Raw genomic sequence first — 27,063 nt, forward strand, 5'->3', positions numbered from 1 at the left:
GGGTGGGCTGCTCCGATCCCCTGTACTCTAGGAGGCCGCCTGCGGGACCCTCTACCCCACCTACCGGGTCCAGCTAGCTTGGCACTGCCTCGTGGGTGGGATGGAGCCCAAAGAGAGTGATTGACTGACTGCTCCCGTCTCCCGTCAATCACACGGCACCGTGCTCTGCGGGAGCCGCCTGGAGCTGAGATAGGTCGCTTCCGGAGGGACCCTCCCTCTGGGAGGGACCCAGCCTCTGTAGCTGACCATGTGTGGAACGCAGAGACGTGTCACCTCCCTCATACCGAGGTGTGATTAAGATACGGTGAATGTTTAAATTAAAAAAAAAATGATTGGGGCTGGCAGGTGCCTCAGGTGGTGGGAGCGCTGTACTCCCAACGCCCAGGTGGTCCGTTGGATTCCCACAGGTGCAGTGAGCTGCGGCCTCTACAGCTAAGACTGAACCAGGGCTCTCCCTGGAGCTGGGCTGCTGTGAGCTGGTGTGAGCCGGCGTGAGCTGCTGTGAGCTGCCGGCTGACCGACTGCCTCAGCCAGCGGGGGTGCAAGGCTCATACTACCAGCATGGGCCAGGGAGCTGTGTCCTGCACAACTAGACTGAGAAACAAGGGTTTGAACTGGAGTGGGGGGGAGGCAGACGGGGGGGGGAAACAGGAAAAAAAATTATTACAGTAAAAGACACATTGCCATTGTCTCCATCCTCCATCATGACAACGCTCCGTGTCACACATCGCTTCTGGTATTCGGCAATTATTGTCAAATAAAAACGTTATGGTGTGTCCTCATCCACCTTATTCACGGGATCTGGCACTGTGTGACTTCCAGCTCTTCCCCAAAGTCAAAATGACTATGAAAGAAGAACATTTTGAATCGATTCAGGACATAGAGGCAGCCACAACAGCACAACTAAAGACACTCGCCAAAGAGGACTTCCAGAAATGCTCCAGAAAGTGGCCAGAATGACGGGATAAGTGTGTTCAAAGCAAGGGGTATTAATGCCAATGTGTCTTTTACTGTAATAATTTTTTTTAATTTAAACATTCACCGTAGTTTTTGATCACACCTTATAAGCACATAATGCTGTTTCTCAATCTGGTTTTGTTTCTTTTCACCCTCCTACCTCCTTCTGCAGCTACCTAGACCTGGGGAGGGGAGGGTCTCCAGGGACTCCTGCAGGATGATAGGGCCTTTTGGAGGCCGCATGAAGACACTGGCCAGATAGCGCCCACTTCAGACGTCCAGAACCAAGTTGTTTTCCTTCAGCTGTGCCGCCTGATGCCCGGAGAGCTGCAGGTTGCCTTGCCTCACCGGCTCTGCAACTTTCCATGCCCTGCAGCTAGCAAACTGTCTTTGCCTTTCTAAGGCCTTATCTTGGAAGCCTGCTGGACCCATAGCCTCTCCAGGAAAGAATGGCCACTCCCCACTCTGTGACCTTGTAGATGTCCATCAACTCCCTTCCTGACCCACTCTGTCTGTCCCTGCAATGCTGGGGAGGTGTTCCCCCACCACCACCTGAAGTCCTCTGTCGCCAGCCCTGGTGCCCAGTTTTCTTTCCTTCCTTCATATTTTCTTTGTTTGTGTGTAGAATTCCAAAGAACAAAGGACCCTTGCTTTCCTTGCCTCACATCCCAGACCTCATCACCCCTGCCACCAACACCCCAGTTTCATCTCTCCTGACCCATCTACACCCCATCATTATGGTTTGTGAGAAGACTGTGGCTGGGAGATGTCAAATGAGTATGGGAAGGGGCATGGTGCTGCTTCCAGGAAGGCTCCAAGATTCTCTGATCAAAATCTCAAACTAGGAGCATAGTCCCTTAACACACTCCCTTTCCCTCTGGGCAGAAGGGGCCTAGCTAATTACAAATCTGTTTCCTAGTTCACAACGAGCATTCACAACATTTCACAGTCCTGTGAAGAGGTAAAAGTGAGTCTGCATATTCTAGGGATTGGGAAGGGAAGGCTTCAGGGACTCCATCAGGGTCAGTCAGCTCAGAGCCTTTGCTACACTAACTCCCTTGCTGCAACCCTGCTACAGAAATGGAGTGGGAAAGCTGTCTCCCCTCTCAGGACACAAGTCCAAAGCAGAGCGGGAATCACTCGTGTGGATCAGTGTCAGGACCAGAGAGTACTCAGGGGTTTTTCTAACGGGAAAAATCTCAAATCTTGAACCAACACAGAAATTCCAACTTCTCTTCTGAAGCCTTCCAAGATGACTTCTCCCACTCCTTGATGCTCAGTAAGTCCCCACTGTGAGCCTCACCTGGGGATGCAGAGATGCATAAGGACAGGGAGTCTTTAGCTACTGGCGACTGCCCCAGGCCAAATGTGAATGATAGCAGTATGGGAGAAAATCAGAGACTCCTAACTCAGCCTGGGGAAGGGGGCAGGCTTAGGGCTATGGCTAGCCAGGCCACGGTACAGGTCTAGGAGAAAAACAAGGCACGACCCTGACAAGAGGGACCATAGTCCACGAACCCCTGAGGAAGGCAGGAAGAGCTGAAAGACACTCTGCAGGCAGGGGTCAGATTTAAAAAAGGCCCAAATGCCATACTAAGAAGTTCTGACCTTAACTGAGGGTGAGAGAAGCCACTGGCGGCTATTAAAGATGGTTTAACCCGACCCCCCCTCCCCCAATCTCCAGAATCCTACTCCCAGCAGTACTTGCAATGCTTGATGTTCCCTAGATATCCATTATTACTGACCTGGCCTCAAAGACCCAACCCAATCTTTTGCCATTGGAGGGCGGTGACATGAAACAAGACAAACTATGGCCTGCAGCTAGTGAGCCTGCTGCTTGTTTTTGTATTGCCTATGGGTAAGAATGGTTTTTACATTTTTTAATGGTTGGAAAAAAAATCAAAAGATAACATGTTGGCATGTGAAAAGTATATGAAATTTAAATTTGTGTCCACAAAGTTTTACTGAAACACAGCCCTGCTCAGGCTCATTTGTTTACATGTTGTCTTTGGGGCTTTCATGGTGTAATGCCATGGTTGATAGTTCTGACAGAGACCACATAGCTTGCAAAGTCTAAAATATTTACTCTCTTACCTTTTACAGAAAAGGTTTGCAGACCCTTGATTTAGCTAAAGCTAGGTGAGGTCTTGGAGGGAGCCTGGAGACTCAGGCTGGGCAGAGGCCTTCTGCTGCTGCTCAAACTGAGAGATCTCCTAGTTGAGCAGCACCACTGGCGTTTCAAGGTCATCTAGGAGGCTGCTGAGGGGTGCTCTGATAAGGGGCAATGGGTGAGCAAAGTACCCAGGGGGCATCAGGACATGAGGGATTGTACAAGCATGGGGAATAGTTCTGGATCCTTAGCTCTCAGAACAAGCTCAGCACCTGCCAGGTGTGTTCTCAGTTCTGGTTCTTCCCAGTTCCATAGGGTTTATATCTCTGCATTTCATATGGAATACCCTGGACTGACATCCTCACAAGCCAATAGACTTGATGTTCAGATTCTCGTACATTAAACAATTGAGCAGGTCTGCATGGCCAGCCTGCACTCTGTTCCTTCACCTCAGTTTCCATGTTCTGCTGGGACATGAGAAGTCCCTTGTACAACTTTCAAAGCTCACTTTATGTGTTAGTTCATTATTATTATTATTATTGATGCTATGGTAAATGGAAAACTTCCTTCAATTTCTGTTTCCCAGAGCTTGAAAGCAATGGATTTTTGTTTATTTATCATGCACGTTGGCAAATTACCTTATTAATTCTTAATTTGTTCATCAGTTTTTTTGATGTTTTCTAGGTATAACCTTACCTATCATCTGAGAACAATGACAATTTAGTTTCTCCCTCTCTAATCCTTGTGTCTCTTATTTCTTGTTATACTGCACAGCTAGGACCTGCAGAACAATGATGAGTGGAAACAATGATTCTGGGCATTCTTATATCATTTCTGATCAGAAAAAGAATGCTTCTACTCTTCATCATTGAGCATATTTGCTCTTTCTATCCCTAACTTATCATTTTAATCTAAATAGGTATCAAAATTATTTTTCTGCATCTATTGAGAATATCATTTAAAAATTTCTTTATATGTTTAATTTATTAATGACTTACTAATATTAGACTGAAATGATCTATTTCTTTAAAGTTTTGTAGAACTCACCTATAAAACTGCCTTAGTCTGTAGTTTTCTGTATGGAAACATTTTAACTAAGGACTAAATATATATGTTTTTTAATAGTATAGGAGTATTCAGGTTTTCTACCTCTCCTTGAGTCAATTTTGCTTAATATTTTTTCTGGATATTTCTTGAAATCTTTAAATATTGTGGCATACTATTTTCTTTGACTGTCTTTTTAATCTCTGTTCTATCTAAAACATGTCTCCTTTTTCATTCCTAAAATTGTTTTTCATATCTTATCCCTTTTTTGTGTGACATTTTGCCAGAGATCTATCTATTTTATTTATATTGACCTTCATTTCATTGTTTTCTTCTTCTTTAATTAATTAATTTATGTATTTATTTTACTTTATTTATTTATTTTTTTAAGGAGGGCGCAGCTCATCGTGGCCCATGCGGGGATCAAACCGGCAACCTTGGTATTATCAGCACCACACTCTCACCAACTGAGCTAACCGGCCACCCCTAATTTCTTTATTTTTTTAAGTTTATGCTGAACTTTTATTTCATTATTTCTATTTTCTTTGGGTCAGTTCTGTTGTCCTTTTTCTATGTTCTCAACTTTAATACTTAGCACATTAAATTTCAGCCTTTTCTCTTTACCGACATAAGGATTTAAGGCTACAAATTTCTCAAGTACTATTTTCGCTATGTCCCCATACGTTTCAATGCATATTGTTTTTATTATAATTTGGTTTTAAGGATTTTCTGACTCTCCTTATGGTATCTTCTTTGATCCGTTTGAAAGTGTTTTACACTTCTGCAGACCCCCAATCTAGCTAAAGCTAAGTGACATTTTGGAGGGAACATAGAGACTCAGCCTGGGCAGAGGCCTCCTGTTGCTTCTCTGACTGAGAATTTTCAGTTTTTTAAAAATATCATCCTTTAGTTGTGTTGTAGACATACAAAGTGGTGTGTATCATACTGGATCTTTTGTATTTGAGACTTCTTTTGTAACCTAGAATGTGGCTAATATTTATAAATGCTCCATGCATGCTTGAGAGAAAAAAAATATTATCTAGTTGTTGGGTAAAGGTCTAAATATGTTATATCTATTAAGTCAAGCTAGATAATTGTGTTGTTTAAAACAACAACAACAACAAAAAACACACACTGAGAAACTCCACAGGACATAGCGTGGAGAAGGGAGAGGCCCAAGGTGGAGAGATGGGACAGGGTGGGGAAGAGGTGTGTGTACATCTTTTCTCAGATAGAATGATAGAAGGTGGGGGCTGCGGGGAATGGAGAAGCACCGCTCTAGGTTGCAGGAAGTCTGTTTTAGGTACGTTGTGGGCCACCAAGGAGAGATGTCCTAGAGGCAGAGGCTGATGGCTGCGGTCATGGGCAAGAACCAAGTCCTCAGGGAGTGTAGTGAGGCCAGAAATTGCGATCTAAGTTATGCTGGAAGCGTAAATGAGACATCTTTGGTAACATGCTCTATTAATACACATATGACTGTGTCTTAACTCTTCGAGGATGTAGTATCAGTAGCCTAAGGGGTGTGACTCAGTCCTGCCTACATGCCATTGTCAGCCCAGCCCAAAATTGTTTGTCCTCCTCCTGCTATCATGCCCACCAGACCTCCCTTTTTGTCTTGGGTGTTATTCAGTGTTCCAGTCCCCCTTTGATGGAGAAAGTAAAATTTAACCCCAAATTAGTTCAGCCCAGAGCAGACTATAGGCAGGGGAAGGTGCAGGGGTCAGACAGTACCACAAACAACCGTGACCTACTTAACTGTTCTGCCTGCCACCTGTTTGGCCCCAGGTAGAAGTCCTCAATGTACGGGTCTCAGCTGACTTCTAGGTCATTCATTGGGCCCAGTGCCTGCCTGGTCCACCCACACCAGGATAAAGGACTAGTAGTGCTACTGGTGGGAACTGAGGTTAGATGTCAGTAAGGACTTTTCTAGTTTCACCTGGGAAAGATGATATGGGAGTTCAAAATTCTAGGATGCCTGGGATCCCTGTGAAAAGAGATGACTCTGGAATGTTTTGGAGGCAGGGAAGGAAGGGGCACCAACCCTGCATTACGGTGCCATGCGGTCACATGAGACCTTTAGTATCTTTCCATCCCCTTCACTGCCTGGGAACACTCTCATCTGTGTGTGTGTGTGTGTGTATCAGAGAGAGAGAGGGGGATGCAGACATTTATCTGGTGCTTTGCAGTTTACAAAATATTTTCCATCTTTAACCTTTTCAGCCCCGGTTTTCTGGAGTAAAATGGGTATAGCAACAGTTAGCATTTCATGGGGTAATTGGGATAATGTAGGAAATAATACACAATGATTAAGACAGTGGGCAGTGACAGGTGAAAGTAATAGTTGCTATCTGTTGTTATCTCACTGCAATTTCACAACCGGGAGAGGTAGGCTGGGCAAGTGTTACTGGCCCTGCTTTACAGATGAATGGCTCCGAGATGGAAAGTGCCTGGCTCAAGGTCACTCAGATTTAAAGGGCAGTGGAGTCCACCTGATACCCCGTGGGGTCTCCCTGGCCAGGGGTCAGATGCGGAAAGCTGCATGGGTTGGGGCTGCGCTCCCGCCAGGGGGCGCACGGGAGGGATGACGTCATCCTGCTCCCCTCTCCCTCGCCGAGGGGCGGGGCTGACGAAGACCTTCGGGGCCGGTGCTTTCTCGCCCCGCGTCCGGCCCCTCCTGGGCTATGCAGTTATCCGCTCTCCCGCACCAGGTGGGGTCCCCAAGGGGTGGTTCGCACTGGGAATGGCTGCGGTGGGGAAAATGAGGCTTGGTTCTCGAAGCTTCCGGGGCGGGGGGGGGGGGGCTGGAGGTGTGGGCCAGAGGAATGGCGTCTGGGGAGGAGCAGCGAGCCACTTAGGAGGGGGGTCGGGAGCGCCCCGTGCTGAGGCTCGTCCCTCTGGGCGCCACGCGTCTCTAGGGTCCTCACATCCTAGGTCCAGGCTTTCCCGCAGACTCCCTTAATTCCCTTAGCAAGTCCATACATATATGTTACCCCGTTTTAAGAACAAGGAGCTGGGTCATAGAGGATGAGTAATTTGTCCAGTCCCACAGCTGGTACCTGGCAGGCCCAAGATGAAGTCCTAGGCTCTGAATCTCAACCACCCTACAACCCCATAGGAAGGTCTGGGAGAAGGCAGCTTTCATAGACAGAGCCCCACTTTTTGGGGTCCTGCTGACTCATTTAGCACGAGCCCTGCAGTCTGGAGCCAGAATGCCAACTGGCTCATTGACAGGGAGCACCAGAACTCCTAAGGCTTTTAGTGGGCTTGAAGTGAGCACATCCTCCCCCAGGGGGGACCCACTGTAGAAAGCCAGGTCATGTGGAGACAACTAGAGCCCTAGCTAGGAAATAGGCCATTGATGGGTTGATTGGGTGGGTGGGTGGGTGGCTCCTCCCATCTGAGGTGCCCGTGTCCATCCACACTCATTGCCAACTTGCCCCAGGAACCAGACAGGCCTCACTGCCAGCCTGGCCTCCCTGTCTAATCGGCTGGTTGGCTGACCTCCCTCAGGCTGCCGCTCTTCCTGTGTGACAAGACTTATGTTTCAGGCAGGGCCTGCGGCCAGAGAATGGCTCTTTTTAAAATGACTGCATTTCTCTGCTCACGTCTATTTTGAATCACTATCATAGTATAACTATCATAGTTGAACATTCTGAGAATAATTTATGTTCCCAATAATCAGGTTTTTCCTGTCAAGCCCCCCCCCCACCACACACACACACATTATACTGCCCTCACCATCTTTCCATATTCACCTGAAAGAATTGATATATTCATCAGTTATGCCTGAGGCTTCACTTCCCTTTTTAAGGAAGACTGATTTTGTTGGAGCTCTTCGCTTTTCAAAAATTTAAAGCCCCTACAATTTACCAGATCAGATCAAACTAGAGGGAATTTCTGTGTTGCAGTAGCAGCCATCCCAGGGTGGAGAACAGCTGAATACATAGACTGATGCTTTGGGCAGAAACGTCCCATGGAAGGAAGGTGATGACCAGCATAAGTCATGGCAGAATCAGGAATACCTGGCAGAGTCTTATGCTCAGACCTCCCCACTTTATAGGAAACAAAGTCCTACCGTGTTTCCCCGAAAATAAGACCTAGCCGGACAATCAGCTCTAACGCATCTTTTGGAGCAAAAATTAATATAAGACCCGGTCTTATATAATACCGGGTCTTATAATATAATAAATATAATAATATAACACCGGGTCTTATATTAATTTTTGCTCCAAAAGATGCCTTAGAGCTGATTGTCCGGCTAGGTCTTATTTTCGGGGAAACACGGGAGGAGAAAAGTGGTGAAGCTCAACAGAGGCCTGCCTCCCACAGGTGTTGCCTGCAGAGCGCCCACTTGTGGTCTCGAGCCATCACTGCAGTTGGGCAGGCAGGAGACCTGAATGCTTTTTCTAACCCCTATTCCTCCCCGTTTTCAGGTGAAAATACTGTGGTCAGGAGAATGGAAGTGAGTGAGATTGCACACTTTTGTCATTTGCATTAGAAAACGTCCTGCCTTTCTGGGAAGAGTCTAAGATAATACTTTTGGGAAAATATTCTAGTAATTTTTTTCAACACCCGTGTAAGTACAGAAAGAAGTGACTAAATGTTTTTTCCTCCTTCAAATCATTGCTGGGTTTGGGGAGCGTACTTAACACCCATCTCTATCCCATGGGCACAGACAGCGAAATGAGTGCTACCACCCAGCTGGAGTCAGGCATGTGTGGGGAGACCTCCCCACACAAGACTGTGTGGGGAGGAACCAGCAGGTACCCGGAGCAAACACTTTTGAGTACCTCTGGGAGCCAGGTACTGCACTTATAGCTTAGTCAACCTATGAATAGAATGTAGACTCTAACCTGAAAAATGAAAATCTGGTAGCTGGAATAGGAGAAGTGCATGATAAAGGATGTGTTGCAAAGTTACAAAAGTTCTGAGGTGCAGAGAGGGAAGAATTGCATCATCTGGCTGTTGATGGAAGATTTGGAAATGCTAGGCCTGTTCCCGGGAGTGAGACCAGCAAATGACTAAATTTGTTTTCAGATTATCCTGTGGCTATGTGTGGGATGGTTTGAAGCAGACCTGGACAGGAGTCCTGAGAAGCCCGGCAAGAGGCGGTAAAGGGACCCAAGGAAGAAACACAGGATGTCTGAAGGGCTGACGTACTGAGGAAGGAGCCCAAAAGGTCTTTCATGTTTGGGAATAATGGGGAAGTCTCGAAGGACTGAGAGAGAACACAGGTTTATCTCCACCTGACTCACTGGCTCTGCAAAGACTGGAGAATACTCAAGGAACCCCTTTTGAACCTCAAAGGAACTGCCTTGTCACCAACCTCAGATGTGTACTCTGGTTTGATATGGAGTACATGAACTCATTCTCCGTACAATGATATACTAACTACCCTTGAATGAGGCCTGAAGCTTTCAATTAAATTAGACTCAGAAACGAAGCCCTGAAAGAGAATGCCAACTCGGTAGCAATTTGCTGGTCAGGGATCAATGAACAATCTGAGCTGTGTGGTAATACCTCCTGCCCTTCTGGGAAGTGTGAGACATGTGCTGAGGGTCAGGGTCAGCAAAGTGTGTGGCAGGGGGTTTGGGGGTGGGGATGGGTCCATGGTGGCCAGAGCTCTGGTCCCATTTTCTGTCAGGAAGAGTATTTTTTTGGGGGGAAGGGGAACAGGACTTTATTGGGGAACAGTGTGTACTTCCAGGCCTTTTTTCCAAGTCAAGTTGTTGTCCTTTCAGTCTTAGTTCTGGAGGGCGCAGCTCAGCTCCAGGTCCAGTTGCTGTTTCTAGTTGCAGGGGGCGCAGCCCACCATCCCTTGTGGGAGTCAAACCAGCAACCTTGTGGTTGAGAGGACGCGCTCCAACCAACTGAGCCATCCGGGAGCTCAGCGGCAGCTCAGCTCAAGGTGCCGTGTTCAATCTTAGTTGCAGGGGGCAGAGCCCACCATCCCTTGCGGGAGTCAAGGAGTTGAACTGGCAACCTTATGGTTGAGAGCCCACTGGCCCATGTGGGAATCGAACCTGCATCCTTCAGAGTTAGGAGCATGGAGCTCTAACCGCCTGAGCCACTGGGCCGGCCCAGGAAGAGTCATTTTTGAGACGGGGGACCCAGTGGTATGGCCCCCTCCACCGAGACGCTCTCATGGTTCCACACCATCCCACCTCTCCCTAGGCCAGAGTTTCAGAAGGGGAGGGCCCAGCTTCCATGCAAAGACACCTAGGTCCCTTGTTCACCAGGAAGTCTGAGCTTTGGTGTCAGGGCAGAGTGCCAGGTAGGGGAGAACCCTCAGGCGCAGCTTCTTCTTGCCAGGGGGGTGTGGGAGTATAGCCAGGAGCTGGGTAGAGGGAGGTGGGTAGGGGGAGAACTGACCGGTTTTGCAGAGCTCATTCCCGGAGCTGGGGCTGAGGGGTGAGGACAGAGTTGAGAGGGTGACAGTGAAGACAAAAGAAAGATGGGGTGCTGTCTCCATCGCCAGTCCTATGGAAGAAGGGGTGTTTTGGCTCCAGGCCTATCCCTCCTCTGTGGCCCCAGTAGGGGTCACTGCAGCCCCTCTGGCGCCAAGAGGATGAACTCCCACCCCACCCCCAAACTTGGACCCAGGCCCAGTGCTCGCCAGGATCCAGCTGGGTCATGCTCATCCTCCCAGACTCAGGCTGCCATCTCTCTACTCTCTCCTGGGCATGAAGCCGTGGCTGGAGGACACAAGGAGCCACGGAGACAAAAACAAAAAAGTTTATTTACTCAGACAGCCCCTGAAGGTGCCTGGTTTCTGTTGAGTATAAAAAAGGCAGTACAATGGCAACTGTGCAGGGTGCATGATGGGTAGGAATAAGACAGGGAGCAGGGAAGGGACAGGGAGAGGTTATGGGAAGAGGCACGGGGGAGAAAGAAGTGGATGGAAACATCAGACTGGACCTTAGAACAGACAGTCCTGGCCCCTCGCCAGGCAGACAAACATACAGACATACAAACACACACACACACTGAGCTGAGGAGCCTCTGCTGTGCTGCTCAGTCAATGATTGGTAAGAACCAAGTGTGGGGTATTCGAGCATAGGCAGTGACTGCGTCCCCTCCCCAGACTCTGACCCTCAGGCTCACAATGTCCCCAATGTCCACCCAGACTGGACACCCGGGCCCAGCACGGGTCGTGAGAAAGCAGAAGTCAGCTAGAAGAGAAAACCGCCAGCTCACCCTTGCCCATCTCTGAAGAAGGGGCAGGAGCAGGAGGCCAGCGCAGTTCTCTAACCATCCATGGTCACACAATCGCCCGGAACAGGAAGGAGAAGACAGCCCCCAGCGCCAGGCCCAGAGACAGAAAGAAGGCCATGATGGCTCCAGCTGTCTCCGCCTCAGCTGGCTTCACTTTCCTAAAGGAGGGAGGGAGGCAAGGCCACCTTAGGATGGCCCCTACTCCAGCTCCCACCCAGAGCATCACGGGAGACTTGACTGAGCACCTAATTCTGCTGGCCAACCCGTCCTGCTTTCCCAACTCCAATCTGTCTTTTCCCTCTTAGGGGAACATGTCTTGGGTGCTGTCTTCCACCTTACTTGCGAGCCCCCTCCCACATCCCCACCTAATCAAACCTGCGTACCCCACCCCTCACTCCTCACCTTCAGCCTAGGTGCCCCTCCCTGGCTGTCTCCTCTCTCCGCCTGGGAACCTTAAGCTCCATTATCAGGGTTTCCTTTTGTCCTCTCTCCCTCCATTGCGTGTTCCCCACTGGGGCTCTAGACCCTGCCTGATGCCACCAAGTTCCCTACTCACTTGGGCCCGAAGCACATACAGAGACTGGCAAGGTAACCGTTGGAGAAGGCGAAGGCAGCCACAAAGATGAAGAACCAGGCGTCGTGCTTAAAGACCACGGTCAGGTATCGGCGGGGCTGGACATTGCACAGCAGCAGCAGAGGCACGAACACCAGCCGGGCTAACACCAGGCTCGGTAGCCAGCGGCTGTCCTTCCCGGGCTGTGGGGACCAGGCAGCGCCTTAGCCCGGGCTGGCCCCCAGGGCTCCATCTGGAGCCCCTCAGGATCTGTACTGAAACCTCAAAGCCTGGTTACCGTTGGCGGTACTGATTGGGAGGGGGCAGCGTAGAGCCTTCTGGAATGCTATAAATGTTCTCCATCTAGCCCTGGATGATTATGCAGGGAGTGTGTGTTTGTGTGTGTCTGTGTGTGTGTGTGTGTTCACTAAGCTGTACGCTTAAGACTTGTACACCTTACTATACGTACTTCATGCCTTGTTTTTTTTAAAAGCATGGTCCCCTTGCCACATACTTTCTTGGTGCCCTTTCTGGGTTTCAAGGGGGGGCTCCTGCATCTCACAGGGGCTTGGTGCTGTCTTCTACTTACCCACATGGTTACAGCTGTGAGGCTCCGGCCCAGCCAGTCAAAGACATTGAAAGTCAAGAAACAGGACACAGGAATGAAGTACTTTCCTGTAAAAGGAAGACTACATTAGGGGATGGTTATTAGGTCCGGAGGCAGATTTAACAAACTTGACCCTCACGGGGGCTCAGTTTCCCCAGCTGTCAAGTGGAGAACATGCTTTTAGCCCAAGGAAGGGCAAATGAACCAGGAGAGTCCCAGGGTCCCTCTCCCCGGACCCCAGTCCCTGCCCGACCCCATCCTGGGAATCCCCGGTGTCCTCACCCCAGGCACTGGTGCCTGCAATGCTGGACTTGACCTCAGCAGTCACAGCAGGAAACACTCCAATGGTGACCGTGAAGATGAAGCAGACGGAGAGAGCTGGAACTAAGATCTGGAGGAAAAGGACCCAGGCCCACGTCTTCATGGTGTCTGTGCATTCAAGATCCAAGAACCCCCACCCCGACACACATACACACACACGCACACAGACACACGCACATGAATCCAGGAGAGTGGCCAGTCTCAGGTCAGAAAGGGACGAACTGGATAGTGCTGGGCAGAGGGTGGACAGTGAGGAGAGAAAGAGGGGAAAAGATAGAGGGCAGGACACGCATGCGCCACGCACATTTTTGAGGATGGCTCGGACTGAGTGGCTTTTGGTGGGCTGAGAGTTGGGAGCTGAAACTCTAGACTCCTCTTTGCCTGCTCTTGGCTCCTCTCCTGAGAGGGGACAGGTTATGGAAGAATCTTCAAGTTATAAGAAAGACAGAGCAACAGGAAATGACACCAACATTTCCCAAAGGGGCCAGGGTTAGCTGGGAGTGGACATTCCCTTACACAGGACACAGCCACACCCTAACACTTAGCCCAGACCTCTAAATCCCCATGACAGTCCCTGGGTCCTGTCCTCTCCCAGGAGCCTCAGCTCATGTTACACCTTTTCCAAGAATCTGAAATTGCTTCCTACTGCCCTCAGGCGAATGCCTTGAATAAGGTCATTCAGGATCCCCCCCACTTTATTTTTCCCAGCCCTTATTTCCCATTGTCCCCTTCACCCCACCTGTGGCCCCTCTGGCCTCTGGTTCCAATTTCTCCGCCAGCAAATTGTGTACTCATTCCTGCCCTCTGTGCCCCGCTGCCCCCCCCCCCTCCAGAGAGGACGTCCTCCACCCCCGCTTCCTCAGGAGATTCAAACCTTTACTAATGAGATCCAACTTGGTCTCCTGCTCCCCAGACCCGTCCAGCTTGAGCTGCTGGTAGTAGCGGTAGAATTCCTAGCAAGTGAAGGAGACAGGAAATGGATTCAGGGGCGGGGTCTCATGAATCTTTGCCTCCCCCCAGGTTTCAGCCTCAGAACACCTTTGGTCTGGCACCCTGGACCCCCCCCAGACGAAAAACCCCTATTTTCTCCTTTTGCTCACCAGCCGGGGCAGACACAGGTAACAGATGATGGTCAAAATGATGACCATACAGGCTGTGATGAAATAGCTGAAGGCACTTTCTGAAAGCTCCGAGCCACCTGGGGTGGAAGGTATCAGTGATGAGACAGGCCCCACCCCCTTCTCCCCACAAAAACCAAGGTGACAGGCAGATGGACAGCAAGACTTACTGGCAATGGCACAGATCATGGCCACCGACGCGAAGATGCCTGCCAGGCCCTGACCACTCATGATGGGGGCCGTGTAGTTGGCAGGCAGGAGGCCGGCCAGACCAAACAGGCTGCCCTGCAGGATGGCACCGAACGCTGGGGCAACAAGGTGGGCATTAGCAGGGGAGGGGGCCAGCCAGCTGGGGTTCATGGGAAAACAGGTCCCTGTAACCCCTGCTTTCCTCTCAGTGAGTCTTGATGCTCGGTGGCCCTTCTCTCCGGCCCCACTCTGGCCTCTCCACCCTGATGGACCCTGGCATCCATTTCCTCTGGGGGTCGGAATGGACTCCTGTCTGGCTGCCTGCGGTCTGAAGGAAGGGTGGGGGTATGTGGGAAGGTCTTTGCCCCAGGTGCCCTCCCAGCCCTGCTTACAGTTAATGAGCATGATCTTGATCATGGTGATGACAAAGAAGGGCAGGGCATCCAGGTGCACCTTCACCAGGAGAGCGGTGATCAGGAACACCAGCAGGATGGCCACCAGGCCGCCCAGGATCCGCACAGACTGGGGGATCCTATGGGACAGGCCAAGGTGGCAGAGAGGCGTTAAAGCAGCAGCTCCGCCCAGGGCACCGCGGAGGCAGCCACGGCTCAGGCTGGGCCTGGGCGCTCACCTCTGGTGCAGGAACGAGTTGAGGCAGGTGAAGACCAGCAGGGGCAACATGGCACACAAGGTCATGACATTGTTGAAGATGGCACTCAGAAAACTCCGTTCTGGAGCAGGTGTGGCGGGGGGGGCCGAGGCCTGGATGTCCCTGCTCACGTTGGCAGTGACCGAGGACACATTCTGGGACTGGTTCAGGCGGCTTGTGAAATACTGTGGGGGACGCAGAGATGCGTGTGGGCACCTCTCCCGCTGTGCCCACAAGTACAGATCCAGGCCCGACATGCCCAGTGAGATATGCCCCTTGGAGCCCAGTCCCCCCAGTCTCACCTGAGTGGCTGTCATAAAAAAATTCCAGGGGAGCAGGGTCCCCAGACCCAGCATGAAGAAGATAAGCCAGACGGCTTTGTACCTGGGGATGGGAGAGGAAAGAGGGGCCAAGTAACCTGCCGTCCCACCCTCCTTCCCAAATCAAACCCACCCAGGGAAGCCCATCCCTCCCTGACACTCAGTCTCCAGCTGTCCTAGGGCTCAGGGCATCTGGTTTTGTCCAAGTGCATGTGTCCTCCTATGGGTATGTGTGGAGGGGGAGTACTCCTGGGATAGGGAAAAGGGCCCAGCAGAGTCCTCAGGGGTGGGGGAACCAGAAGTGACTGAAGGGCATGTCTCAGGATGGTGGTTTTCAGCCCCCCGAAGACTCGGGGGACTCTGCAGGCTTGGAAACCAGTGGGACGCACACATCCGGAGGTGGTTTTGGAAATCCTGCTAAAGGCTGGGGGTGGCGGGTGAGTAAGAAAGCAAACAGCAAGTATTTTTCACCCCTGCCAGGAAGGCTGGAAGTGATTATACAGTCTGGGCAGGGAACTGTGTAGCTCCCCAAAGAGGATTCTGAGGTCAAGAAACTCCAGACCATTCTGGACCTAGTGGGACAGGCAGGCGTGGTGTCCTGGGGCAGCTGGGAAGTGAGGGAGCTGTTTTTTCTGGGCCCAGACAGAACTGGCTTTGTAGGTCACACCACGTAGGGTAGGCTAGGAGGTATCTGGCCATTGGATGTCAACCTGGGCCCCAGAATATGAATAAGAGCAGCTCTAGCTTTGGCCAGCACACGGCCCCAAGCCCTATACCTCAGGGCCTGTCTGGGAGGGGCCAAGTTCCCCGGTCAGCCTTGGGCCCCACACTGTGGTCTCCAGATATGTCTACCATCCCCTCCCACAATCAACATCTGCTTTCTTCACGGAGATGGCAGGGACAAAGCCCATGCAGTTGGACAGGTCTGGCCAGAGCACTGGGTGTGCCCTCACACAGGGAGGGCCTGGGTGAGTGCTCTGATTAGGCAGGTCTGAGCCATTACAACTGCCTCTTATACTCCCTACCTTGAAAAAGAGAGCTAAGGGCTTGATTCAGAGACCCAGGATGGAGAAACTCCCAGCCAAGGTCACACACAATAGAGGGTCAGAGTGGGGTGGATGAGTGCAACAGGTGATGGAGATGGAAAGGGGTTCAGAGAATGGCTGGGCGTGGTGAGGCTGGGAAGGGGCAGGCAGGCAGCCTGGGAGTGGAGGAGACGATGGAGGGAGCCAAGCCTGCACTTACTATCTCCTTAAATTCTCTCCCATTCAAATAAACCTCCCCTCTATTTTACAGGTGGGAAATGGTCCCAGAAAGATCACGCTAAGTGCCCAAGGTCCCACAGCTAGAGCTGGGCTAGTTCTGTGGCCATTGGCACAGGTGGGAGACAGAATAGGCAGGGGGAGATGATGGGGTCAGGGGCCTGTGTTGAAGAGCTTTGGCCCTGAGGCATGACTTCAACTTTCTCGGGTCCTAGGCTCCTTGGAGAACTCGAATCAAGCTACCGCCTCTTCCTCCAAAACATATGTGCATGATTACAGTTGCGGGTCTAACTTGAGGGCGGTCACACGCTCCAGAGGTGGGGAGGAGCAGGTCATCTGAGGAAGGGGCAGCCCTGAGGGAGGGGCGCGTTCTGCCAGATGTGCTCTGGAATGAAGAGTACTGCCAAGTGCCTCCCCCATGGTGGTAGAGAAGCCAGAAGCTGCTGGCTGACTAGAGAGCAACAGTGGAAACACTGACAGGCCAGGGAGAGGCTGCCACTCACCCACCCTGGCTCCTCCCCCCCAAGACACCCCAGCCAACATCCAGCTAAGGCATGTATAGCCCCCACCCCTGATACACCATGACTCCGAGCTACATGGATAGACGGCCAGTCAGCAGTGAGAACTCCAAATTACAAAGAACACTGCACCCAGCTCCGCGGGAAACCCGTCTTCACTCCTCTGGATCCCCAGCCCTGGTCCCTCAGTACCTGTCCCGAGGCTGGTGACTGGTTGTCATGGTGACGGCGGTCTTGGTTTTGTCTGGCTGACAGCTCCCTCCCTCCGAGGCTTGCTGGGGGCAGAAGCAGTGTGAGGCCTTGTCTCCACCCTGTTTCCCCACAGGCCTTTTCAGACTCTTGAGGGGTGGTTAGGAGGGGGCAGGGTAGACATGGCTGGCAAGCTGTAGAATCCAGCAGGACCCTCTCCTGGCCCTGCCTCTCAGGATTGCTCAATCTGACCCCTCTGGCCAGTCCTGTTGGGTCCCCCTGCCTGCTCAGGCTTTACCTGGCGCCAAGCCTGGCCTGGCTGCTGCCACCGCTATTTTTATCCCGCAGCGGAGCAGTTTGTAAGCTGGGAAACCAGAGGGTGGAGAACAGGGGAGAAGGAGGAGGACTCTGAGAGGGAGGGAAAGACAGGCAAAGGCAGGGAAGAGGATGAGAGGGGTCAGGGACAATGACGACAATGGAAGGAGGGACAGGATGAGGGAAACAGAAAGGAGATACAACAGAGAGGGGGAGGGGAGGGAAGAGGGAGAACAAAACGAGCAGAAGTGCAGTAGCAGCAGCCACAAAGGTGAAGAGTGAGGCCAAGCCACAGAGGCCTCCCCCACTTCTCTGCAAGTCTGACCTCTCTACCCTCCTGGGGGAGCCCCTGGACTCATGGCTAGGGTGCACTCTGAAGAACCTCCTAGAGGCACCCCAGACTCCAGCCTCTCTGTTGGTGACACCTTCACCTTCCTTTCCAGCCACTGCCAAGGAGCTTCCTAGTTCCTGGCCAGTTTTCCAGGAAAATACTTCCTGATAGGTGTGGGGCACCGCTTTCTCCACAACATAGCCTGGCCTCTCCCCTCACACCCTCTCCAGGCCCCAGGGTCACCCCATCCCCCCTTGGTTCCTCCCTGACTCACTTCTAAGCCCCTGCACTCTTCCCCTTTCTGAGAGCAAACTTGAAGGGAAGATTGGAGGGGGGCGGGGACAGGACACAGGCCTGACAAACTGCATAGTCCCACAGCTCCTAGCCTCCCCACTTGGTGTCCCTCTCCTGCTCCCCCACCTCAGTGTTCTTCTCCTGCTCCCCCCTTGTCTCATTTCTGTAGCTAGGACCTCTTCGGCGCCAGCTTTCCCTTTGGATAGCATGGAAAGCCAGGAAGGCACGTGCTGTACATCCCCCACATGGGGGGCTAGCTCTGGAGCCAGAAGGACATGTCTTTCCCCCAAGCCCACCTGGGCCAGCACTCACCCGATGCCCAGAAGGGTGGGAGCAAAGGGGGCCTGGGCAGTCCCTGGGAGGTGGTCCTAGCTCCAGCTCAGGTGGCAGGCTTTGTCCATAGGATCGTCCTGAGGAAGGGTCCAGAATGAAGACAGTTGCAGAGGGCATATGGGGAGAGAACCCCCTAGGCCTTGCTGTGAGAGACAGCGTCCCCATTCTCAGGAGCCACATACACTCAACCAGGGAGATAAAGAAACAGCCCTGTAGCCCTGGAGATAAGAGACCCAACAGTCTCAGCAGGGGAGCTGGGGGTGGCTCTACTCACAGGTACAGCCAGTGCTCCAGGTCCCAGCCCAAGGCAAACACACAAGGTCGGCTGGTCGGGGACCCCAGCCCTCAATGGGCTTTTCTGCTGTCCCAGTAAGTTCTCTCAACCCCCTCCTTGGGTAAACTCCACCCTCCAAAAGTCTTCCTGAGCACCCCAGCCCACACCTGAGTTGTAAGACTGGGGAGGGAGGAGCATAGCCAGGTCCTTTCAACAAATATTTACGGAGGACCTCTGCCCACTAGCCAGGCACTGGGGACAGAGTGATGAACAAGTTTTTACATTTTCTAGAGGGATGGAAATGTAAAATGTAAAAGAGGGCTCTACCCTGAGGGGTGGAAGGAAAAGACTCAGGACTCAAGTTTTCTATTAGGAAATAGGGAGAGGAACTCCCAGCTTTTCACCTCGGAGCACCCTATGCTTCACCCTACCCCCACCCCACACAAAAGATTCCTAGCAGTAAAGAGCAGGAGCAGTTTCAAAACAGAGCAGAGACTGGGTAGAGAGAATGGGGTATGTCCCCTTCCTTAGTGAAATCTGCCTCAGGCTCAGAAGAATACTATTTTCTGCCCTATCCCCCAGCTAACACCCCTGCTCTCAGTTCTCAGGAAACTCACCCCAGTCCTGGGCAAAATTCAACTCCAAGGACAGCTTGCCGTCCCCCCCCCCCCCCCGCCCCCATCCTGACACGCAGCAGGCCAGTCTAGGTACTTTACTCCTGCCTTTGCCCAGTAGCAACCAGGGGGTCTGGTGTCCCTCCAGCCTTGCCTTGGCCAGGCCGGATGGGGTCCAGAAAGCAGCTACCAACCTGAGCACCTCCCCGCATGCAGGTTCCCAACACCTCTCAGGCACCCCAGCTTCTAGACACACCCTTGTGTTAGCATCAAATGCTCCACTCCCCAGGATGCCATATGGGGCCAGCTACTGCCTGCAGCTACCCACTCTTCCCTCACAACCATCCATAAACTAGTTCTAAACTGTCTCCATTGAACATGTAGGGGCAGCTAAAGTTCAGAGCCTAAGGTCACAGATCTGGTGCAGGAATGAGGTGAAATACAAACTCAACAGTACAGCTTATTCAAGGTCCTTCTGGGATGGGGAGGAAGGTAGAAAGATACTGGGAGGTGGGGGTGCTCTACTCCAACGAAGGGGAGAAAATTAGGTAGGGCCCGAGGTCACCTCCAGTCTGACATGACTGTCAGCTGTAAAGCAGCCCCCATCCCCCACATTAATACACACAGCCTGCCACGGAGAGCTCACACAGGCAGATGGACAAGTGGAAGGGTCTAAAGGTTACCAGAGGACTGCGCAGAGGCGAGGTCCCAAGAGGGGTGAGGGGCAGCCCTCACCCACCACTGCTCTCCCCTGGGAAGAAAACACGAAGCGTGTGTGCCCTTGTCCTTTCTCTGAGTGAAGGAAGCGTCCTCTTTGCGGGAATAAATGAGGACGCGACCAGGAACACGAGTTGGCAATCAAAGGCGGGGGTTAAGGGGACAGCTCCTCCACCTCGTTCAGCTTGCCCCCAGCCCCACTCAGGATCCTCACCCCGCGCAGTTAGCGGCGCAGCCCCTCCTCTGTACCAACAAGAGTGATCGACATTAACTATCTACTAGCCCCTTGCGGGGGTCAGCTCAGCGACAGCCAGTTTCTGGCCAGGAGCCGTGCCATCCCTGCACCGCTCGGGTCCCGGTCCCTGCAGGGTCCCCCCTCACCCCGATCCTTGCACGCGGCTCTGTAAGATCCGCACGGGGGTGCCCTACTCGGCGTCTCCCCTCGCGGCCGCGTAACTGCCAGGCCCGAGTTCCCTAACCTCGTGGCAGGCAGGAAGTGGTGTCTTCCGCCCGGTGGGCCCCAGCTCCCCGGCCCCCCGGCCCTAGGCAGCACCTGCTGGGAAGGAGTCCTCCCGCGAGGAGATCCACGCGCTCTCTGATCGCTTCCCGCGCCCGCCGCAAAGCGTTCAAACCCGCCTTCCGCTGGGCCCGCCCCGGGCGCACCCCCGCCCCGCCGCTCCGCTCGCTGGCCTGCCCCAGCGCCGCCGGCCCCGCCCCGGAATGCCCCTGCCACCCGCACAGCCGCTCGGGCCCCGAAGGGGTCCCCCATCCCGAGCCTCTGCGCCCCCCAGGGCGGCCTGGCCCACACCTCGCGTTATTTCTGTAGCTCGTACCTATCTGGGCTGGGCCCCACTGAAACCTACCCCAGCAAGGAGCACGCGGCGCTGGAGCGTGGAGTCTCACACGGGTACCCCCAGTCTCCCCTGTGCCAGGGCTTCACAAATCCTACAGAACTCGTCTCCGGGCTCTGTCAGCTACAAACCTGCTCAGGCAGGCCCAGCCACCCCCACGTGCGTACTCCATCTCAGATGTTCCGCTATCTCTCCCTAAACTCCCTCGCACACCACTGTCTTCCACACTGCACCTTTTTCCTTTCCAGCGACGCCCTCCCGTTTCAGTGCCCTGTTCTTCCTTTCAGACCTCTAGGGTCCTCTGCTTTTCACCTTCCTCCCACCCCCACCCCCCAGGCCTTGGGATCCCTCCGACATAATCTGTATCATCAGTGACTTGCATGGTGGGTTTTTTCCCACCTCTAACACACACGCACACCACCTACAACCCTGACTTGGAGGGGAAAAGTGTGACTCTGCGTGGGGTGATAGGCAGAGGCACAGGCCTGTACCCCATCCCATGGTTCACTGTTTCTACATCCAGAACTTTGGAAAGATTGAGACACAGTTGGGGACAGCAAGAGAAAAAGCCCGGAACAGCCTTACATCCTGAGTGAATCCTATTGTCCTGATAGTCAGGGGCAGGGGCAGAAGCTTTACCCAGCCCCACATCCTCCACTGGTGGACGAAGGAGGTGCGCATGCTGAGGAGTTCATTAGGCCTTCTTGTACTTCCAAGGCTAGGGGAAGGGAGTCCCTCCCTTTTTGTTGGTTAGTAAACTGTGGGGAAGGGGCTATCACTGCCTCTACAGCAGCCCTCAGTGCTGGAGGAAAATCCAAAGGCTGAGGAGAGAAAACCCCATCCCCTGCCCCCACCACCAAAGATCTGTCCCCGGGAGAAGCCACAGACGCTAATCAACAATTAGGCGTATTAACATCATAGGGATAAGGCAGAGTCACACCCTCTCCCCAGAGAACAGACTGGGTCTTGAGGGGAGGGGTAGCTTTTCTACTTAGGATCAGTGGGCGCTGGCCAAATTACTCCAGAAGGGGTATTTCCAGCCTTCCGGCTCCTTGTCCCACGGAGACATGGCACAGCATCCTCCCCCAGCCTTACCCAAGCAGAGCACAGGAAGAGGGGTATTGGTGGTATTTTTCTAGGCACTGCCCCATGGCTCGAGGGCCACTTCATGTCTGGGTCTACACTCCCCCATTTCCACCCTGTGTTTGTCCAGTCTCTCTTCCTCTCCAGGCCCTCCTCTCGCCTATTCCTTGGCCCTTGTCTCTATCCCCAACTTCATTGCCTGGCTCTGGGCCTGAGGGGGTGGCAGGCCTTAGTGGTCAGACAGATCCGCCAGGCATGGCCAGGCTGGTGGTCAGTATCTGCAGTTGTATGCAAAGGGAACTGAAGTGGAAAGAAACTGGAGGGAAGTGGTGAGGGTCCCAGGTCGGAACAGGGTTCCTCTCTCCGCCCCCGCTGAGCCTGGCCTGCTCCCTAACCAGGGCTGTTATTGCTGGAGAGAAGCCCATCTGGCACTCACCCTGCCTGGGCCCCCAGCCAGCACCCAAACCCCTCCTGAGCCACCTCCCTGGGCAGACACTGTTGCTGGGTGCCAGGGCCCTCTGCTGGACAGCCGAGGAGCCCCAACTCACAGGGGCCTGTGCCTGGAGGTTTTCTAGCCAGGCCCAGGCGGTCCTCCTCACCCTCTGCCCAGTTTTATGGCTCCCTCAGGTCTCTGGGACAGGAGTGGGGCAGGAAGGACGGATCCAGCTGCACCCCACTCCCACCCTCTTTGAACTGTGGCGTGTCCCAGACTCCCTCCTCCCCCATCCAGGCCCTAAGCTGGCCTCACCACCTCACACACAGTCCTATCTTCCTCCAGTGCCCATTCGTGTTTGCTGGAAGTGTGTTGGCTCCGCCCAGCGTTTTGCCACCAGCACATGTCTCGTGACTGTGTGTGTTCTCAATTGTGTTTGTGGTTTTATCACCACACCTTGTGGCAGGGCTGGGATTAGGGCAAGGCCAGTGAGGCACTTGCCTGAGGTGGAAAATTTAAGGGGGCGCCCCAAACTTCAGGAATCAAGATAATATTTTAATGCAGTATTTTTTTAAAAAATCAAAGTTAATGCAAAAAATCCATGATGAACAAAATATCAACATTTAAAATAAATACAGGCTCGGCTCTCCTGGGGTCAGCCTCACCTCACACCCCTCACTTTCGTTGAGAGTGGGTACCGGCTCTGTTCACTAGGTCTGGACTTGGCCTTCTAGCCGAATTTCTCAGATCTCTGCCCCTACTCTCTGCTCGGAGAGGGTCTCTGACTTTGCGTGATCTATGTGGTTGGGGCGAAGGGCAGTCAGCTAACTGTGGCATTCAAAGTCCCAGAAAAGTACCCCCTTTGCCAGAAATTGCAGATTCCGACTCCATTGATATTCCCACCCAAGGAGGGCCCCACGGGCACCTCTCCCCACCCGCCCCCCGCGGCCCCGCCTCTGCTCCACGCACACCTGCGCAGACCTTGGAGGAGCCTCCGAGTTGGGGAGGAGGGGCGGAAATCCTCAGCCCGGCGGCCCCAGGTAGTCCTCTTGGGCCCCTCACCTCGGGGTTGGGGCCGAAGCCAGAAATCGCAGTCTGCGTGGGGCCTGACGGGTCTGTGTCGCCGGGGGCGGGAGAGGGCCTGTAACGCTCCATCCCGCGCCCGCCCGACGCTGCGAGAGTGGGAAGCGCTTCGGGGAGGCCCGCGGAGAAGGAGCAAGGCCCGAAGCAGGGGTGGGGAAGGCGCCGTGATTCCCAGAGGACCTCACCCACTTCATTCCGCCCCTCCCCCTAGGCCTCCTTGCGGAGAGGGGCGAGCACGTGCACCGGCTTTTGAGGACTTCTGGAAGAAGCAGATGGCCCAGCAAGTGGGGAAGCAAGGGTCTGGCGGAAAGCCCCGCAGGGGGTGGGATGGTGGGGGCGTACAGCTCTGGTCTCAGGTCTTCCCCCTGTGCAAGCTTCTGACGGGTGTGGGGACAGGATGAGGGTCCTGAAAGATGTCAGTATCCCTAGAGCTCAAGACTCGCTGCGGGAGGGAGGGGAGAGGGCGGGAGGACTATTGCAGGGCAGCCCTAAGCAAAGTATCCGGAGGCTGAATTGCAAATACATATAACAATTCTTATTTGACCCCTGAGGGGCCTCCCATTGGGGAAGGGGAAATGAAGCGGTGACTTCCTCAGGTCACCGCTCACCCCATCTCTTTAGGGACATAGTGTCCCTCAGGGGAGCAGTGCATTTGTGGGGGCTGCCCCCGGGGTCCCTAAACTAACAAATCTCCCACCGCCACTAGCTGAAAAGAGTCTCCAAACTCTTTCAAGGACGTTTTCTTCCTTACCTTGAGGTGGACAACCGAACTCTAAAAGAGCCTGGGGACTGCTGGGTGGGAGTGTGCAGTCCTGAATGAAGGGAGACAAAATAAACAACTTCCTGGAGATGAGGGCTGACAGGGACAACGGATCATGGAGCCTTGAGTTGTTCCCCATCCCCATTGCCCGGTGGGACTGTCTCGCTGCACAGGCTTGAGTGCTGGTGACAAGACTTTCAAAGGCATCCCAAGAATTCAAAAGTATTTATTGAGTACCTGCTGCATGCTGGGCTTGGGGGTGGGGCAGGACTGATTCTCTGGGAAATCAAGGTCTTCATTCTTTTAAGGTAAATCCCGAGTCTGGAAAATAGTCTGGATTAAAATCTTGCCTCTCCGCTAAATTGTCAGTTGTCCCAGGGATAAGTATTGTCCCACACTGGACCTCCTGTCCCCCCTTGTCTGGGGATGTGGAGACGGAGGAGAGTCAGTTCCTCTCCAGGCCAAGGCCGGAGGTGATTAGGTTGGGTCTTGGGAGGAATGTGGGAAGAGGTGGGAGTAAAGATCAGGTCTCTGCTGATGCAGGGCACCGTTCTAGTCATTTTTGCTGGGAGCCCGGAGGCATGTCTTGATAAAACCCATCTCATGCTCAGTCCTGCTCAGTCTAATGCCCTGGGCAGGCTGCTGTTAGTGATGGTGCCAGGACTCGTACTCCAAAAGAAAGCCTTTCGTTTCTGCTGCTACCAGGGCTCGTGGCCTTATTTTTGCGGGGCTAGCCTCTCCCTCCTCTCCGGGTGGGCCACTCTGGAGGCCTCCCCAGCATCTGGCCGGTGTCTCTGGCTGAGGATGAACAACAGACAGCCCAGCAAAGCCTCTCGCATGTCTTGGGAGCCCAGGCGGCGAACCAGTCGGCGCAGCAGGGGCAAGAGGTGTTGGCGGGCCAGACGGGCTGCGGGCAGCAACAGGCGGGACAGCAGCATTCGAAGCAGCAGCGGGAGCAGTGGAGCGGGCATGGCCGGGTCAGTGACTCTGCAGGCAATCCAGATTCTACGCTTGCCTTTCCTGCTCCCTCCTCACCTGGCAAAGACATGGGGTGGGCAGGATGCCCCCCACCACACATTCCGTTTACATCCTCATGCTCCCCAGACCTCAATTCACGCATCACTTTTGCTTCCCTGAAGCCCTTTCTCTCGGCAAGGTACCACAGGAGGGTTCTCACTATAAAGCCGGGACTAGGGCCCCCAGGGGCTCCTGCTGTTCCCTGGACCCCCCTCCTCTACTCATCCCCTGCTTTTGCACACCCTCAGTCTCCTGACATTCTCCATCCCTTTTCCCTCAATCCAGCAATTCTTCCCCAGCTAGTTTTAAGTTTTCTTTTGTAGGCCCTTGATCCACCCTGACCTGACACTTCTTACCTTCCCCACTCCCCATCCCCATTCATGGGCAGCAACTCTCACCAGTCAGAACCACTGCTCAGAAGCAATCTCTGGCTAAATTTGCCTGTCGAGACAAAGCCCACAGTCGCACTGGACACTCAATACACAGGGCTGCCCCACCCAGCTCAGCCCTACCCAGCAGAGCTTGCTAGGGTGGGGGGAGCAAGGAAGAGACAACTGTGTGTTGGCACCTGGTATATGGAGGGAAGGGGCAGCTGGGCTGCAAGAAGGGGAAGGAACAGATGTAGGAATTCTCCCTGCTGGGTGCAAACCTCGGAGTTGGAACCAAGATTGCACTTTCTCATGATGTAACTGGAGGCACATTGATTCTTTAAGGCTCCAGCCACCTCCTCAGTTACTTCCGAAATTGGGAATATAGCTGGGAGGAGAAAGTGGAATGGGATTGTATCTGAGACCCACTTGCCCAAACATCAGAAGCAGTAAGACTGCAGCCCAGACACACTAGCAATGCTCAGAGTGGCCACGACAGGGAGCAAAGGACCTGGGCAGGCATTAGTGTGTCCTCTTCTGGGGTAGACTAGTGGGGTGACAGTCCAGCTCATAGCTGGGCCCAATTGGACAGAGCTGCGTGGCACTCCAACTTAGGGACAGAAAGAGCAATACCCTCTTCAGGTCCCCCTTCTCCACCTACTTTTCCCCCCCAGGATTAAATGAGGTTTCTTACAACAGCAAGATTTAGAGACCGCCTGGGTTTGTTTTGTTTTTAAATACAGTGGTACCTCTAACGTTTCCATTGACAAACACTTTGGTTTACGAACGCCGTAAATTTTATGGGTCTATGGTATCATGAGATAGTACAATCCATGCTAAATTTGCAGTTTTAGGGGTTGCTTTTCAAGGTCTGGAACGGGTTAATCCATTTTGCATTACTTTCTATGGGGAAACTGTGCCTCGGTTTTCCAATGTTTCAGAATTCGAATTGTCTTCCGGAACGGATTATGTTTGAAAATCGAGGTATTACTGTACCTGATTCTCCTACTTAATAAAATGGAAATAATTTCTACCTTGCTGGACTCACATGAGGTAATGGCCTTGAAAGTGTTTTGTAAACTTCACAGCCTTGGGAATAGGAGCACTTACCCACCACCAGCTCCTTGAGCATTATCACATCTCCAAAACCATTGAAGCCTTTGAAGAAAGACAACTTAACCATCCAAAAGGCCTGTTCCACTTGTACCTGGATGAAGCAGGGGAGGAAGTAGGAGCTAGAGTGTAAATTTATAAGCATTTTCTCCCTCGCCTTCCAGTTGCTTCCTGAAAAGATATGGCAGCGTGTCACCCCTTGGCCATGGGCAGGCTGTGCATGTCAAGCCTGAGTTCATGATCTCATTACCACTCTGGAAGGGTGTGATTACTATAAACATTGTACAGAGGAGGAAACTGAAGTTCAGAGTGGTTAAGTAACTTACCTATGAGTAAAATCACACAGCATATACAGGGCCTGATCTCCCCCCCAAAAAAAAACCTGCTCCTCTCTCAGGCTTTCTCATCTCTGTAAATGGCAACTG

General features: G+C 52.9%; 2 protein-coding genes across 22 annotated transcripts; both read right to left on the minus strand.

Annotated features, from left to right (window-relative positions):
• Positions 1-9,276: 9,276 nt before the first annotated feature.
• Positions 9,277-24,321, minus strand: SLC29A1 (solute carrier family 29 member 1 (Augustine blood group)). 21 transcript variants are annotated; one of them, XR_013992564.1, is made up of 16 exons: positions 20,484-20,636; positions 18,305-18,402; positions 17,056-17,138; positions 15,066-15,147; positions 14,746-14,948; positions 14,507-14,646; positions 14,096-14,230; positions 13,908-14,005; positions 13,682-13,760; positions 13,112-13,206; positions 12,769-12,877; positions 12,469-12,554; positions 11,883-12,082; positions 11,309-11,484; positions 10,484-10,591; positions 9,771-9,928 (listed from the first exon to the last, which is right to left on the minus strand). XR_013992564.1 is itself a non-coding variant. In XM_081038035.1 (14 exons), the coding sequence occupies exons 1-14, from the start codon at positions 24,283-24,285 to the stop codon at positions 11,373-11,375; spliced, it is 1,674 nt and encodes a 557-aa protein (XP_080894161.1). In that variant the 5' UTR covers positions 24,286-24,321; the 3' UTR covers positions 10,831-11,372. The 21 variants fall into 21 exon arrangements, 12 of the variants coding, with proteins under 12 accessions (XP_080894161.1, XP_080894154.1, XP_080894164.1 ...); XR_013992565.1 differs by having other exon boundaries at positions 9,771-9,951; XR_013992557.1 differs by having other exon boundaries at positions 9,277-10,591.
• Positions 24,322-24,856: 535 nt separating this feature from the next.
• MYMX (myomixer, myoblast fusion factor) lies at positions 24,857-25,111 on the minus strand (the record flags this gene model as incomplete). The annotated part of the gene is made up of 1 exon (XM_081039951.1): positions 24,857-25,111. One exon carries the CDS (start codon positions 25,109-25,111, stop codon positions 24,857-24,859), a length of 255 nt encoding a protein of 84 aa, XP_080896077.1.
• Between the last annotated feature and the right edge of the window lie 1,952 nt (positions 25,112-27,063).

The sequence above is a fragment of the Rhinolophus hipposideros genome (genome assembly GCF_964194185.1).
Source record: "Rhinolophus hipposideros genome assembly, chromosome: 3".
In the NCBI taxonomy this organism is placed as follows: Eukaryota; Metazoa; Chordata; class Mammalia; order Chiroptera; family Rhinolophidae; genus Rhinolophus; species Rhinolophus hipposideros.